This window comes from Scylla paramamosain, chromosome 12, assembly GCF_035594125.1.
Source record: "Scylla paramamosain isolate STU-SP2022 chromosome 12, ASM3559412v1, whole genome shotgun sequence".
Classification (NCBI taxonomy): Eukaryota; Metazoa; Arthropoda; class Malacostraca; order Decapoda; family Portunidae; genus Scylla; species Scylla paramamosain.
The window spans coordinates 6,119,426-6,135,471 of NC_087162.1; the positions used below are offsets into that span (position 1 = coordinate 6,119,426).

Below are 16,046 nucleotides of genomic sequence, written 5' to 3' on the forward strand. Positions count from 1 at the left end.
GTGCTGCGCGGGACTCCCCACCACGGCACGCCACTATGAAGCTTCGAACACTGGGAGAAAGTAAACCCTTCCCCCCCTCTTTTCAAGGTCGAAGTAATTTATACCTATCTATTTATCTCCTTCCTTGCCTGTCTATCGGTCTGTCTGTCTGTGTGCCTGTATGTCTGTCTGTGTATGCGTACGTGTCTATGTTTGTCTATCAGTCTATCGCTTTGTCTCTGTCTGTCTGTTTATATGTTTGTGTTCATTTATTTGTTCGCTTATGGTAAAACCTGAAGAGATGGAATATTTGTCATTGGTTCTTTTTAATAGTAAGGTAACATGCCTTTTTAATACTTAAGAAAACGGGAAATTTGTCATTAACCTTTAAAATAGAAAGGGAACATCTGCCTGATTGATGCAAACATACATACCATATGATATTTATACAAATGAGAGAAGTGTAGCCCATCGCAACACCTCATGGCTCATACTGCAGGCCAGCCATCTAAGCCTCTAAAAACTGAATAATCCAAAGGCGCGAGAGACCAAAACGTGAGAATAAATGAGTAAATACATGTATGGATAAATGAAATGGGAAGCACTATATGACCTTGATCACTCACGTACAAACAAATAAGAAAATGGGTTGGTAAATATACATGTGGATAATATGAGGAGGGACTGTGTAACCTCACCCACTCCCCACTTAAACTCACGTGCACAGAAATAGAAAACGGAGGGGTAAATATATATAGATGAACAATATACGGAGTACTGTATGACCCCGCCCACTCCCTTCCCGCCCTCAGCCCACGTGCACACAAACTAGGTCTATTACACACAAGGTTTCAGGTCACTTGGCATGGAAAGAAAGCTGAACGTCACTAACACACACACACACACACACATACACACACACACACACACCGGACGACACCTGGCTAGAAAGATATGACCACCACCACCGCCACCACTACCATCTCCTCCTTCATCATCATCACCACAAACACCACCACCTGCGCCATTCCGGTGATTAAAGACCCCGCCAGCTTACAGGAAACGGAGCCCCACCACCTCTTGAGCCTCGGCACGTTAGGTCGGTTCGTGCCTTACCAATGTGATGGGATATCGCTCCTATGAGGCATGTAGGGTGTTATGATAGGGTGAGGAGGTGCGTCATGTTATGCACGTGTGTGTGTGTGTGTGTGTGTGTGTGTGTGTGTGTGTGTGTGTGTCACGGGACAAAATGAGTTCGTTGTTCATTGTCACGTTTTCAACGAAACAATACCATTTCCGATAGGAGAAAGAGGAGGAGGAGGAGGAGGAAAAAGACGATGGCAACAATAATATACGTAGAATCCAAATAATAATAATAATAATAATAATAATAATAATAATAGCGGTGGCATCATCATCCTCATCATCCTCATCATCATCACCAACATCAACAACAACAAGACAAACAAACACGCAGCGCAAATCAAAGAACTGATTACCGTAGCACTAATTACCATAACTAGGCTGGCAACGGGAGGAACAACAGCGCCATTGGGCAAGAAGATAATTCAGTGACCCTCCTCATTAGCTCCCCTTTGGCGGCGCAGGTCGGGAAGAGATTAGGAGGTCAGAAGGATGAAAAAAAGTAGCATTATGTAGAGTGTAGACTGAGACGAGGCGCATGGGAGAGAAGAGGGGCATGAGAGAGAGAGAGAGAGAGAGAGAGAGAGAGAGAGAGAGAGAGAGAGAGAGAGAGAGAGAGAGAGAGAGAGAGAGAGAGGACAGTGCTTATGAAGAGAGTGAGTGCATGGTTATAGAAGTTTTGATGGAGGTGATGGTAGCAGTGGTGGTGATGGTGTTGGTTGTGGTGGTGTTGGTGTTGGTGACCGCCACTCCGCCGCCACGGCACGCAAACAAACAGGTGAATGAAGTGACTGATGCGAGGTGCTACTTGATCTCATTCCTCCTCCTCCTACTCCTTCTCCTGCTCCTATCCTTTCCTTCTCCCCATCCTCCTATCCTTCCTTCGCCCCATCCTTCTATCCTTCTCTTCCTCCCTGGTTTCTTCTCGTCCTTCCCCCCTTGACGTGTTTATGCTGAGGAAACCTGAGACGTAGAGAGGCTGACTGATGAACGCCTCACCGTCAGACAGGCAAGTGAGCAGGCAGGCAGGCAGGGAAGGCAGGGGAGGCTGGCTGGTTGATTGGTTGGCAGGGACAGGCTATGTTGATTGGTAGGGAGGAGGTTAGGCAGTCAGACAGTAATTAGTTGGCAGGGAGATAGGCGTGCAGGGAGAGATACATTTATACAGGGGGAGCTGGCAAGCAGGCAGAGAAGTGAATAAGCAGGAGGCAGGCAAGCAGTCAGGCAGTAATTATGATTGGCAGGGAGACAGGCATGCAAGGAGACACACACTTAACGCAGGGAGGCTGGTAAAGAGATATGCAGAGGTAAGTAAACAGGAGAGAGGCAAGTACAGAGAGAGATGGCGAAGGCAGGAAGGAGACAGATGAAATAACAGATAGACAGACAGACAGACAGGAATGCAGACAAGCAGGCACCGATAAACCAAGAAGTGCGGAAAAGCAGATTAGGACAAATACTGGTTTCCAGATAATATGCAACCCCACACACACACACACACACACACACACACACACACACACACACACACAAGCCAGCATATAAACAGTAATACAAAAATAAAGCAAATAGACAGGCATTAGAGCAAATAAATATACAAAAACTTGTACATACATGCCTGAGCACAAACAAAACATACATACCAAGCAAGCTTACGCACGAGGGTAAATATACACTGATGTACACAGGCACCCTTCTGTCTGTTTTTGTCTTGTAGTCTTTTTATCTATCTATCTATCTATCTGTCCATCATTATATCTGAACTAGCTCAGTACAAACAAACAAGAATGCAATGTATATCCATCAATCTACCTGTCTCACAGCTCATAGCATTGATCTGCCTCGGCCAAATATTCACTCTGTCTCCCTTGCTATATTCACGTGCACTCATATATGATACTCAAGCCATCTCCCTCCCCCATCTCTTCCTCTTCTTGCTCTCCTTCTGCTTTTTGCTTCACCACCACCTTCAGTGTAAACATGCATCACCACAGTCCACACTCAAGTCCTCCTCCTTCACTAGCATTACGTATGTTAGGATGTTCTCACATCCTCCACCACCTTAACTCACCACCCACTCCTTACTCCTTCGTCACTACCACCACCATCACGTCCGCTCTGTTTCCACCACCACTATCACCGTCACCATCGTCATCCACTTTCACAACTCCTTACATGCCCTCTGACAAGTAGCTAACACACACACACACACACACACACACACACACCGGCTCGTTGCTGCCTCTGCCACCACTACTGATATATTTAGCTGTGGCCGCAACGCCTCGCCTTTCTGGTAAACACTGCTACACTTTTACACCCACGGATGCTACTCCCGCCACACCCACGACTGCCACTGCAACACTCCTACACTTTCCGTCTCTATCTGTAACTTCTTTCTACACCGAGGCAGGAAGAGTTTTATTCTATTTTTTTCCTATATGTATTATCTTCTAATGTATAGTATGTTCCTCTATTTTTTTCTACAAGTATTACCTCATACACTCCATTTTTTTTTTTTTTAGTTTATTACGTTTTCCTTCTGTGTATACTCCGCCCACGCTATTTCCCACACACACTTCATTTTGTTTATTTCACTTCGCCTACATCAGCTTCCGTATACCTAAGAACATACTGTATTCTGAAGACATTTCTGAGCCGCACCTCCACTACTTTCAAAAGCCTCTTAGTACATTAAGTTACACGGGTTTTTAAGGGTGTTCTTATAGTTCTATTGAGAGATTAACACTTATACATTACTAACAGAAGAAACAGTCTTGTGAACCTGGCTGATTATCTCTGCAGCCTTGGAAAATAGTCGTGGTGGGAGAGCAAAGCGTTACCGAATACAGGCCTTACGGTACTAGTGACAGATAAACAACATTTCTACATTAATAATAGGAGAAACAGTCTTGAAAACCTGGCTGATCATCTCCGCAGCCTTGAAAAACAGTTGTGGTTGGAGAGCAAAGCGTTTCTGAATCCGGGGTCATATTTCTACGTCTCTTCATCTCTTCGCGACCTTCACTTCATTCTTCAGCTCTACGCAGCAGCCGCTTTCTTTCTCTAAACTTACATGTGCGTTCTTTCTCTATGAGTCTCTTTAGGGTACGTGCATCACATTCCCACTGTGTGTATATATATTTCAGATACATCTCCTAACCTTCTCTCTTCTTCAGAATGTAGGAGTCTCCCTTTAAACACGAGTGCGCTCCTCTACTAAATGTAAATACACTTCCCGCTCTTCATCCCTCTGTAAACTTTACTTGCCTTTTATGAATGTTATGGATTTATATTTGGGGTAGAGAGAGAGAGAGAGAGAGAGAGAGAGAGAGAGAGAGAGAGAGAGAGAGAGAGAGAGAGAGAGAGAGAGAGAGAGAGAGAGAGTGTGAGTCATGACCTAGGGAATGATTCTTGTCATACGTTGTTTTCCGAGTGTATATATACTCTGGCTGTGACGTGAGATAGATGGTTTGAAGAGAAGAGAAGAGGAGGAGGAGGAGGAGAGTAAAGGTTCTGGAGACTGTGAATCTACTGAAAAAGGAAGAAAAGTAAGTGTCTGTATGATGTTAAGAGCCAGTGGAGAAGTTGTGCAATACAGACTGAGACGGAGGGAGAGAGGCGACGGGAGGAGAGAAAGAGAGAAAGGAAGGAAGGAAGAAAGGAGACGGCTGATGACTTCCGATAGGCACATAATGGAGGGGAAATTAGTGTTTCAGAGGACAGTGATTGGTGTGAGGTAAGGAAGGGAAAGTAATTGGTTTAAGTGTAGGTTATTACTCTCTCTCTCTCTCTCTCTCTCTCTCTCTCTCTCTCTCTCTCTCTCTCTCTCTCTCTCTCTCTCTCTCTCTATCTATCTATCTCCCCTTGTCAATCAAAGGTAATAAGAGAGTGAAATGGGGAAAGAATAAACAAATGGAGGGAGGGAGGGATGAAGGGCGGCTGTGGGAAGGTAAACGATGGGAGGGAGGGAGGGAGGGAGGGAGGGAGGGAGGGAGGGAAGAAGGAAGGGAGGGGAAAGTAGGTATGACTTAAGCGGAAATGGAGGTGATACTTACCGGAAAGTGATCGAGGCAAAGGAAGTGTGTGTGTGTGTGTGTGTGTGTGTGTGTGTGTGTGTGTGTGTGTGTGTGTGTGTGTGTGTGTGTGTGTGTGTGTGTGTGTGTGTGTGTGAGGAGTGGTGGAAAGAGGGCCAAGATAAGTACGAACGAACACAAAGCAGCAGCAGACGTGTAGGCCCCTTAGGAGGCTGTTTGTGATAACCTCCACTCTAGCTGTCTGTCCAATCTGAAGTAAGGGACGCAGCTGGATAGTAAAGACGAAGGCTACTCGCCATCCGCCCACCCAATTATATTTTGTCTCCTTACTTCCAACAAGGAGAACGGAGAAAAAGAAAAGATGAGGAGGGCCAGGAAGAGGAAATAATGATAATGGGAGGAATAATAATGATAATGATGATGATGATAATAATAATAATAATAATAATAATAATAATAATAATAATAATAATAATAGTGACTGATAGAATAATACCTAATTATAGAAAGAGGTGCAGGAGGAGAATGAAACAGCTATGAATGTGAGGTAACAGGTGGAGTTATGTGGAAGAAAGGCACGTGTGAGGCTTCTAGCTCGTGAGGAGAGAGAGAGAGAGAGAGAGAGAGAGAGAGAGAGAGAGAGAGAGAGAGAGAGAGAGAGAGAGAGAGAGAGAGAGAGTGGGTGGGGGGGGTAGTCTGGGGGCGAGGTTACAGTGGCAGGTCAGAGTAATGATGAAATGGCGCAGCAGGTGGCATTGTTTTGGCCAAATGTGACACCTGTGAGTGTGTGTGTGTGTGTGTGTGTGTGTGTGTGTGTGTGTGTGTGTGTGTGTGTGTGTGTGTGTGTGTGTGTGTGTGTGTGTGTGTGTGTGTGTGTGTGTGTCCTCTCTTTATTTCAAACTATATTTTTCGTCCTTGATACAACCCTACTGTGTGGATTTAGAAAACACTAAGAGGAGCAGGACAAGGACGAAGAGAAAGAGAGAGAGATGTCTTGATATTGAAAGGGAAGGTAGGGGAAGACTAGGTGTGACGGACTGGGGAGGGGGGAGGGGACTGGTGATCGAGGAGTAGGAGGCAGGGGTCTAACAGAGATAGGCAGTGGGGAACGGGAGCAGCTAAAGAATAGGGAGAGAGCTTGATATAAAAAGGGAGGGTAGGGGGAAGGTAGAGGATGGAGGAGGCGGAGGTGGGGAAGGTAGGGGACAGGAGAGAGAAGGGGAGAGATTGAGGAGACGGAGGTGGAGTGTTAGAGGGACAGGCAGGGGGCAGGGAAGGGGAGGGGGCTGTTGATCGAGGAGTGTAAAGGGGGGAGGGATCTTAGAGGGGCAGGCAAGTCGGGAAGCGAGTGGGGGCAGCTGGCAGGCTTCGGCGGGGGCGGGTCGTGGCAGGTGGTGGTGGATTGCAGCAGCTGGAGCACTGAAATATACTTCCTTCCCGGACACAGTGCCAACTCCTCCTCCTCCTCCTGCTGCTCCGACACTGCTTCTAAGTGCACACCTCTCCGTTCTCGTTAGTCATCACACCCACGCCACATTACGTTTCTCCCTGCATCATCACCACCACCACCACCACTACCTCCCAGGCACATTTACACGTAAACAGTTCTTCATGCGTCATCTCTCTCTCTCTCTCTCTCTCTCCTCTCTCTCTCTCTCTCTCTCTTCTCCTCTCTCTCTCTCTCTCTCTCTCTCTCTCTCTATCTGGTCTTACAACACTTTACTAATTTTCCTCTTCACAATTTACCTTTTTTTTTCCCCCCCCAGCCACACCCTTTTCTATTCCTTCTTTCCTCCTTGTACCTCTCTCCTGCCTCATCCCGCCCCATTCCTCGCCTCCCCGTGGTTTTAAAGGCGCCCCAACCTTGCTAATGTCGTGCCCGATGCCAGGGTCCGCACCTTGGCACATCTTGACTCCTTGCCCACAAGTATCTGGTTTTAAACTCAAATCTGAAATAGTTTTTGGATGCCATGGCGAGTCTGGGCAAAGCCACTGCCCTCTCTCTCTCTCTCTCTCTCTCTCTCTCTCTCTCTCTCTCTCTCTCTCTGGTTGGCTGAATGGCTAACTGGGTGAATGACTAGCTGGCTGAATGGCTGGCTGGTTGAATGACTAGTTGGTTGACTGACTAGCTGGTTAAATGACTAGCTGGTTGACTTGCTGACTGGCTGAATGACTACCTGGCTGAATGACTAGCTAGCTGAATGACTACTTACCTGACTAATTGGCTGCCTGAATACCCTGTTTGGTTCACTGAATGGTTGAGTGAATGCCTGACTGACCGACTGAAGAATTAATGAATTGACTTCCTGAAGAACTGACTGACTTGTGGGTGACTAAAAGACTGGCTGGCTTGTAGGGTGGCTTAGGAACTGGTGTACTGGTTTGCTGACTAGCTGACTGGGTAGCTGACTGACAGGATAAGTGTGACCGACTCAGTTCTGAAACTCTGCCTGTAGAAAAGGATGGATCAATTATGAAGGCAATTGTATACTTCAAGGACGGGAGGAGGAGGAGGAGGAGGAGGAGGAGGAGGAGGAGGAGGAGGAGGAGGAGGAGGAGTTACGAGACAATGGGAGGTGAGAGTGAAGAGTAGAATGAGGGGAGAGAAAGAGACGAAAAGGGGGAAAAGTGAAGAGAAGAATGGGGGAGGGAGAAAGAGACGAAAAGGGGGGAAAAGAAGTTAGGAAAAGGAATAAGAAAGTGAAGAGGGTACAAAGCCACCACGTACCACCACCACCACCACCACCATCACCATCACTACGTACCACCACCATCGCCACCACCACCATTGCCAAACTCGACTCTGACTAATACTTGCAGGAACGCGTAAGGTAATTGTCTTTGCTGTTGTTGTTATTAATGGTGGTAGTAGTGCCAGCGTGGTGTGTGTGTGTGTGTGTGTGTGTGTGTGTGTGTGTGTGTGTGTGTGTGTGTGTGTGTGTGTGTGTGTGTGTGTGGAGAGGCTAATGAGACAGACGTTCTATCCTGTGTATCAGAACCGAATCCACCCCACAAAGTATCGCTGAGGAAAATTCACACATGGGCATTTTGTCTTCCATAGTGTGGCGTTCCTTTCCTCTTGGCAAACTAGACGTGGTGCAGCAACTAATGACTTTTGTGGAGAAACACTGTTATCAGAAGAGGAAAAGGAGGAGAGAGAGAGAGAGAGAGAGAGAGAGAGAGAGAGATGAGAGAGAGAGAGAGAGAGAGAGAGAGAGAGAGAGGAGAGAGAGAGAGAGAGAGAGAGAGAGAGAGAGAGAGAGAATGATGTGGTGTAAAGAAAGGGAAAAAAGAGAAGATATTGTTCATGCTTGTTCAAATGTTTACCCACAGGCTCCTCCTCCTCCTCCTCCTCCTCCTCCTCCTCCTCCTTCCTCCTCCTCCTCCTCCTCCTCCTCTCCTCCTCCTCCAGACATTTTTTCCAGTCCCTCAACGCGACCCTGACCTGGTCCGGGGGAGGGAGAGTGGGGGTGATCATCGTGGGGAAGGGGTAAGGATGGATTGGAGTGGATGAGGGAGTGATGGGGGCTGTCAGCATAGCCATCACGCTCCTTGAGAGAGAGAGAGAGAGAGAGAGAGAGAGAGAGAGAGAGAGAGAGAGAGAGAGAGAGAGAGAGAGAGAGAGAGAGAGAGACTAAACCTTAACCTTTCCTTTCAAATTAGGTGGTCTAGCACTAAATTTAGGAAAAAAATAAATAAAATATGACACACATGGCGATAAATATGAGCTTGCCTTCATGGATTTCTGTTGAGTATAGGAAGGTAAAATAAGGGAAAGTCTAGTCTATTTCAGAACGTATTTATGGCAGTGCATTTGAAGGCAGCACCAGGCAGGGACTTCCTTCACTCCATTGACAACTTGGCTGATGGTGGCGATACTCCGTCGGGGAATTTAAACGTCTGTAGAAAGTCGACATTTGAGTTCGCTGTCCTTACTTGTCCTCCACGAAATGTTCATCGCGTGTTTCTGTGCTGAGATTCTCCTTAGTTATATTTCTTACTATAGCGAATCCATCACACAGGAAAGGAAATGTCGTTCGGTAACACGCTCCAAAGTCTCGTGCCCTCCTTTTGGCAAGCCGGAACCTCATGTAGAATGGCGCTAAAGGTAACAGACCCGCATGAATTGTATTACCTGTCACTGTTTTGGAAGTAACGACATTTTGAAGTCTTGGTTATACGTGTTCTTCATTGTGGCGAGATTTCCTAAGAGAAGTATTGTTTCTCCGCCTTCTCGTTAAGTGCTTCATGTAGTTGTCCACTTCAAGAACAAGCTAAATACACAAGTCATGAAGTTATCTAAGCAAACGAAATGACTAACTAATATACACTATTTGAGCGCCCTGCATCAGTGTAAAACAAAAGAAAAAAGTTTTGGTGACAATTTTCTGCCATTACACTTATTCCAACGCGCCATACAAGCCGAGTTTTTGAGGCACCAAGAAAAATTATCCAATCAATTCAATTCGTGCGAGATCTGTCGGGCAAAAAAATAAAAGGGACCAAATTAACCTCGTCCTTGAAAGTATAAGCTAAACGACCTTTAGTTTCGCAGTGTCCTTTATTTTGCATAGATAAGGCAACAGAAAACTGCGCCGCGTATTGCTAACATTGTTCATCTGTCACGGTTTATGAGTGCGGTTTTCAGTACTTATTTCTTTTTTTGAGGACTATTTAAAATTCAACAAATCATCAAAGCTTCTTTCATCTCGCGGAAGGTTTCTTGGTAATCTCCAGCACTTCATTGGTTTTGCACTGCAGTGTTGAGGAATTTTAACGGTAACTTTATCCCGTTGTTGTGTCTAGAGAGAGAGAGAGAGAGAGAGAGAGAGAGAGAGAGAGAGAGAGAGAGAGAGAGAGAGAGAGAGAGAGAGAACTGTGTGTGTGTGTGTGTGTGTGTGTGTGTGTGTGTGTGTGTGTGTGTATTAAATAAAATGTGATGAATCAGAATGAAAGATTGCTCCTCCATCTGATCCCTCTCCCCTCCTCCTCCTCCTCCTCCTCTTCCTCCTCCTCCTCCTCCTCCCACAGTGAAAGCCAAAAGGGAGTGTTACATATGCAGGAGCTCAGGAAATTCCTCCCTACACGTTCTCCAGCACTTTGTTACCGGGTTGCGTTGCGTCAGAGAGAGAGAGAGAGAGAGAGAGAGAGAGAGAGAGAGAGAGAGAGAGAGAGAGAGAGAGAGAGAGAGAGTATCCCCTTACGACCACCAATAACGCTGTTTTCTAACCTTCACTCACCCTCACCCTTCTCACTTCTCTCCTCACCTCCTTTCACCTCCCTGCAACTCTCACTGTGCTATGAACACTCACATTAATCACTCTAAGTTACCCCCCACTCAACTCTCACCCTATCACCCTGACACATCCCTCACCCCTTCAACAGTAGATCGCACCCCTAGCTAACAGTCTCTCACCCCCTTCCCTCCTCCTCCTTCTCCTCCTCTTCCTCCTGATGCGTAGGAGTTAAGGGAGTGAGGCGAAAGAGGGACATCAACAGCGATAAGGGGATGACGCAACAGTGGAAATGAAGCAATGAGAGAGAGAGAGAGAGAGAGAGAGAGAGAGAGAGAGAGAGAGAGAGAGAGAGAGAGAGATAGTGAAGGAGGCATGCTAATACAGAAGAGGTTCAAGAACAGAGGGATAAACAAAGAAAATAGACATGTAAGGAGGAATTGGCTTAAAGAAAATACATAGTGAACGAGAGAGAGAGAGAGAGAGAGAGAGAGAGAGAGAGAGAGAGAGAGAGAGAGAGAGAGAGAGAGAGACGCAGATCGAGAGAAGAAAAAAAATGTAGACTAAGTAGAGAATACAGAGACATAATAACAATGAGAATGGAGGAAACTAAACTCATGATAAAAGAAAAAAGTGGAACAGGAAAAGCAAAAAGAAAAGGCATAAGACGAGGCACGAGACGCTTATTATATTCTTGCATGCTTAAATAATTACAGCAAAGAGAAAGCTCATCACCTTCACGTGACACGGAGCAGATGGGAGAGAGTGACAACGGTGACATCTTGTAGTTAGTGAGACTCTGATAAAAAATATTATTATTATTATCATTATTATTATTATTATTATTATTAGTAGTAGTAGTAGTAGTAGTAGTAGTAGTAGTAGTAGTAGTAGTAGTATTGAGTCGCATGATTATTATAGAGGTAGAGAAGACTATTGGATTAGGTAAATTAGGTTAGGTAATGTTAGGTTAGGTTATTTTTTAGGAGTGTTAAAAGTAGAAGACCGGAAGTAATATTAAAGTTATACTTGGCGCTGGTCAGACCTCATCTAGACTACGCGGTGCAGTTCTGGTCCCCACATTACAGGAAAGATATAGGTCTATTAGAATCAGTACAGAGGAGAATGACTAAAAGGATACAGGGGATGAGGAGTATTCCTTACGAGGCGAGGTTGAAGCTGTTAAATTTATATTCTTTAGAGAGACGTAGGTTAAGAGGGGACTTAATAGAAGTCTTTAAGTGGTATAAGGGTTATAACAAGGGAGATGTAAGCAAAATTCTTAGGATCAGCAACCAGGGTAGAACAAGAAATAACGGGTTCAAGCTTGAAAAATTTAAGTTTAGGAGGGAGATAGGAAAAAATTGGTTCTCAAATAGAGTGGTAGATGAGTGGAACGGTCTCAGTAATCATGTAGTTAGTGCTAGGACACTAGAGAGCTTTAAGAGAAGATTAGACAAGTTTATGGATGGGGATAGCAGATGGAAATAGGTAGGTGTGTTTCATACAGGGACTGCCACGTGTAAGCCTGGTCGCTTCTTGCAGCTTCCCTTATTTCTTATGTTCTTATGTTCTTATGTTTACGTTTCGTTATGCTAAATTACATTATATTAAGTATACGTAAGCTAACCTCATCTGCTGTAACCTCTCATAAGCCATTCCAAAATAGCTGATGTGAATGATTTTTTTTTCGTGATCCTTTACCCTTATTACAGTATTATTATTATTATTATTATTATTATTATTATTATTATTATTATTATTATTATTATTATTGACATGATCGTTATCATTGCAGGGGTTCCCAGGTGTGGCGGCCGCAGGTGACGCCTTTGGCCCAAGTAAAGACGACTCCAGAGGGCGTACCGGTAGCCACTAACACTTCTCTTGCTGCCAACAAGAAGGTGAGGCAGGTCTCTCTCTCTCTCTCTCTCTCTCTCTCTCTCTCTCTCTCTCTCTCTCTCTCTCTCTCTTACACTGTTCCATGCGACAAGCTAATCCATGATGTTGTTTTTTTATTTACAGGCTGTAAATGTAATACACACTAAACATTTACTCTTACACTGTACGTTGTATTATTATTATTATTATTATTATTATTATTATTATTATTATTATTATTATTATTATTATTATTATTCTGCAAGGTGTTCATTTTAGTAAGCTGCAACACGTAATTCTCCGAAAGAGAAAAGAAGCCACGTGCAGGCCAGGGCTCAAAAGACGAAGCATGTTTCACAGTTCCGTACGATAAATAAGAGACAGGCAGTCAAGAAAACCTTTATTACGAATCATGTTTGCCTTCCCAGAAAACATAACAGAGGCTCGTTCTTATACACGCTATGCGGTAAATACCTAAAGCTTCTAGCCCTGCATGTCTACCGGAAGAACTGTAAGGTTAAAATAAAGATGCGCGTCAAGCTTTTAAAGGGTATGAAGCAGAAACACGTGATGACTGATCGAGTGAGTCTTGCCGCTGAACGGAAAACGAAAAGCAAGCCACTGCACCGCCTGGGGAGAGAAGCAGAGAGGTGGCAGTGAAGGTGAAGGCTGTGGAGGACCTGACGCGGTGCCGTGATGTCGTGACACACAGGATCCTGGCGCCTCGCCGGTGTCTGGCCCCTCCCAGCCACCCTTCCCCCGCTCACCACCGCGGCAGACACGTGTGGTGCAACCCTGCGGCGTATATTCCTACGCTTTAACGCCCTAGCATGCCCTTCCCTCACGGTTATATATACTTTTACTCCTCTCCTCATTCAGCATGTAAGTGTTGCTTCATAGTCCTTTGAAAATACATATAGTTCCATAGCGTGTGCTGTTTTTATTTTGTTTTATATATTTTTTTTTTTTTTTTTTTTGTTATTGCGAGCAGTGTGGCGGTCGTTGTTTGACGTGTGGTGTGTTGATTTTTGGTTTGTGTTGCGCCGCCACACTCTCGTTCCTCAGCTTTGCAATAGTTGTGTATACGTGTGTTCATACAACACGGCTCTCCTCTTATTACTTTAGTGGTTCACCTAATAGTGTGTTATCCTAGACAGCTGTATGATAACCTTTGAAGTAGTAGTGTAGGAGGCCAGCCTTTAACATACCGTGGCCATGCAGCCTCATGGCGCCCTCGCTCTTAACCAAGCCCCTCAGCGAGGCTCACTGCGCCCCCACCACCACCCCAGCACCCCAGTAACTCCCCAGTGTCGTGGCGGTGGAGGTGGGTGTGAGTGTAGGTGTCGCCGAGGGCCGCGTGTTGGTGTGTGTCCATACTAACCCTTTGTGTTTTCCCTTCCCCGCCACAGCCCGTGCGTCACATCGGCTCCAACCACAACGTGGTGGCGCGCCCCTTCCCCGGCTTCACGGGGTCCCAGCCCACCTACACACCCGGCTCCACCATCATCAGAAGTCCCCTCTCTAACAGTTCAGAGGAGATGGCTGGGGCATCCCTCAGCGGCGCCTCCTCCAGGAGCACATCAGGTAGCACTAGCCCCAGCGGGTTCCTGACCAGCACCTCCCCAACCATTTCCCTAAACAAAGAGAACGCGAAGAACTTCCTCAAGATGACGCTCGACAAGGAAAATGTAAACACAATCAATGTGCACCAGACGGCGCGCGGCGTCAGCCCAAAATCCAGCAGCAGCACAGAAAACCTCTTCAGCGCCTCCTTCACACACAACAGCGGTCCAGGCCACCAGCGAAAGTACTCCCTAGCCAGCAACGCCTCCTCCAGTAGTTCCGAGGCCGATCACGACGCCCTCACGCGCAGGAATAACGAAGTAAGATGACGCTTTGGACGCTGACTTACGTCGCCGTCTCCCGCTAGCGGGGAGCTTGGCTAGTGCTGGAGTAGCGGTAGACAGACTTGTTTCCGGGCACAACCACCTCTTTTTTCTCTCACGCGCCAAACACAACCTCTCTCTCGGGCGCGCGCGCGCGCGCGCACACACACACACACACACACACACACACACACACACACACACACACACACAATGCTTGGGCGCTTTTCTGGCAACTCTTTCCGGTATTTCTTCCGGACACACACACACACACACACACACACACACACACACACACACACACACACACACACACACACACACACACACCTATGCTTGGGCGCTTTTCTTCAAACTCCTTCCAGCAGCATTTCCTCCGCGACTGTCTGTATCCGCGGCGACACTTTTTCGAGGCACGATCCACGTCACCCTCACACAAAGACGCTTACACACTGGTATACGACAAAAAAAAAAATTACATGTGGGTGAGAAGCCGCCTTCAGACTGCAGGGAACGACTGTAATATAATGTATAAAAACAAAACAAAGGTAAAGGATGTTGTATATGACAATCTTAAAAACATCATTCGCACTATTTGTCTTCCTTTCTCATCTCCTATAAGGTTTATTATTGTACAGTTAATTCCTCTTAAAGTACTACATCTCATCTAGTTCAATTTCAACAGCAAATTGAAACAGGTGAAGTCCAAAGAGTTACCAGTCAACACGGAAGTCAGCTATGTGCCAAATATTACCTATGAGTTTATCTGCCTTTGGACCTCATCTAAGACATAAAATGCTTTTGGTGGGGGCTTTACCTCAGTTTTTATTCTTGGTGTTGACTCACTCTTGCCCTTCCAGATACACTGTCCCTTAGTCATTGCCCACTTTCAAACCGTCTCCCCTCTTACCCGTATTTAGAAATGCTTTGCTCTCTCACCACGACTATTTTCAAAGGCCACTGAAATTATTAGCCGGGTTCTCAAGAGTTTCTCCTGTTAACAATGTAGAAATCTTGTCAATCTTTCACCGGAACCATAAAAAAACACTCTTAAAAACCCGTGTCACCTCAACTACATAGAACCTTTTGAAAGTAGTTGATGTGCAGCGCAGAAGTGTTTCAGAATATGGTCCTCTCTCACTCCCCTACGCTTTGACACGCCCCATGCCCACCACCTGCACTCTCTGGTCCCTCCCCATTTCACACATCACCTCCCACCCTACTCTCCCTCTCGAACCTCCTCCCACAGCCTGCCTCTCTCATTGCATTCTCCCCTTGTGCATCTCCTCCACCTCCCCTCAATGTCCCTGGCAGGTATACTGGTTGCATAATGGCATCCTGTTTCAGCATGTTGCTCCGGTAGGCGTCAAACACAACGTGAAGGCGCGTCCGTTTGCTGAGGTGAAGATGACAGCGTGTGCATGTGTGTGTGTGTGTGTGTGTGTGTGTGTGTGTGGGTGGGTGGGTGTGTTTCTTGTCCGTGGCTTTCGTTCTCGCTTTATGTTCACGTGGATCGCTCTTTTCTATCTGCTTTGCCTGCTTTAAAAACTCGCCTGGTTTTGTGTTGTGTCCTCTCACTTACTCCTTCCCGTGTGTGTGTGTGTGTGTGTGTGTGTGTGTGTGTGTGTGTGTGTGTGTGTGCGCGCATCCCTTTCCACCCTACCCCAACTACCGCCGCCGCAGACTGACAAACAAACCCAGGCTGTCGCTACACACGACATCGACGGCAAGAAAAAGCTACTCGTATTTACAGATTTACCGCATGTTCTCTTCTTGTCCGACTCGAATATCGTGGCTGAAGTCTGACCAGCGCATGGAGACAATGAAACACTAAACCTTAACACTAAACACTAACACTTCACTGTGCAGGTCTGAACGGGTGGCGC

The 16,046-nt window shown here is 46.1% G+C and overlaps 1 protein-coding gene and 1 long non-coding RNA gene across 48 annotated transcripts in view; one reads left to right on the top strand and one right to left on the bottom strand.

Annotated features, from left to right (window-relative positions):
* LOC135105617 (PDZ and LIM domain protein Zasp-like) overlaps positions 1-16,046 on the top strand; it is a 104,354-nt gene that overhangs the window by 55,715 nt on the left and 32,593 nt on the right. For 34 of the 46 annotated variants that reach the window (XM_064013915.1, XM_064013954.1, XM_064013916.1 and 31 more), the window contains exons 3-5: positions 12,192-12,297; positions 13,684-14,157; positions 15,508-15,561. In XM_064013915.1, coding sequence (XP_063869985.1) covers positions 12,192-12,297; positions 13,684-14,157; positions 15,508-15,561 — 634 coding nt within the window. The remainder of the gene's footprint in view (positions 1-12,191; positions 12,298-13,683; positions 14,158-15,507; positions 15,562-16,046) is intronic. The other 12 variants (XM_064013935.1, XM_064013933.1, XM_064013948.1 and 9 more) reach the window with 3 other exon arrangements.
* The window catches only part of LOC135105622 (uncharacterized), a 93,735-nt gene that overhangs the window by 49,132 nt on the left and 28,557 nt on the right, over positions 1-16,046 (bottom strand). The gene's annotated exons all lie outside the window — the stretch shown is intronic.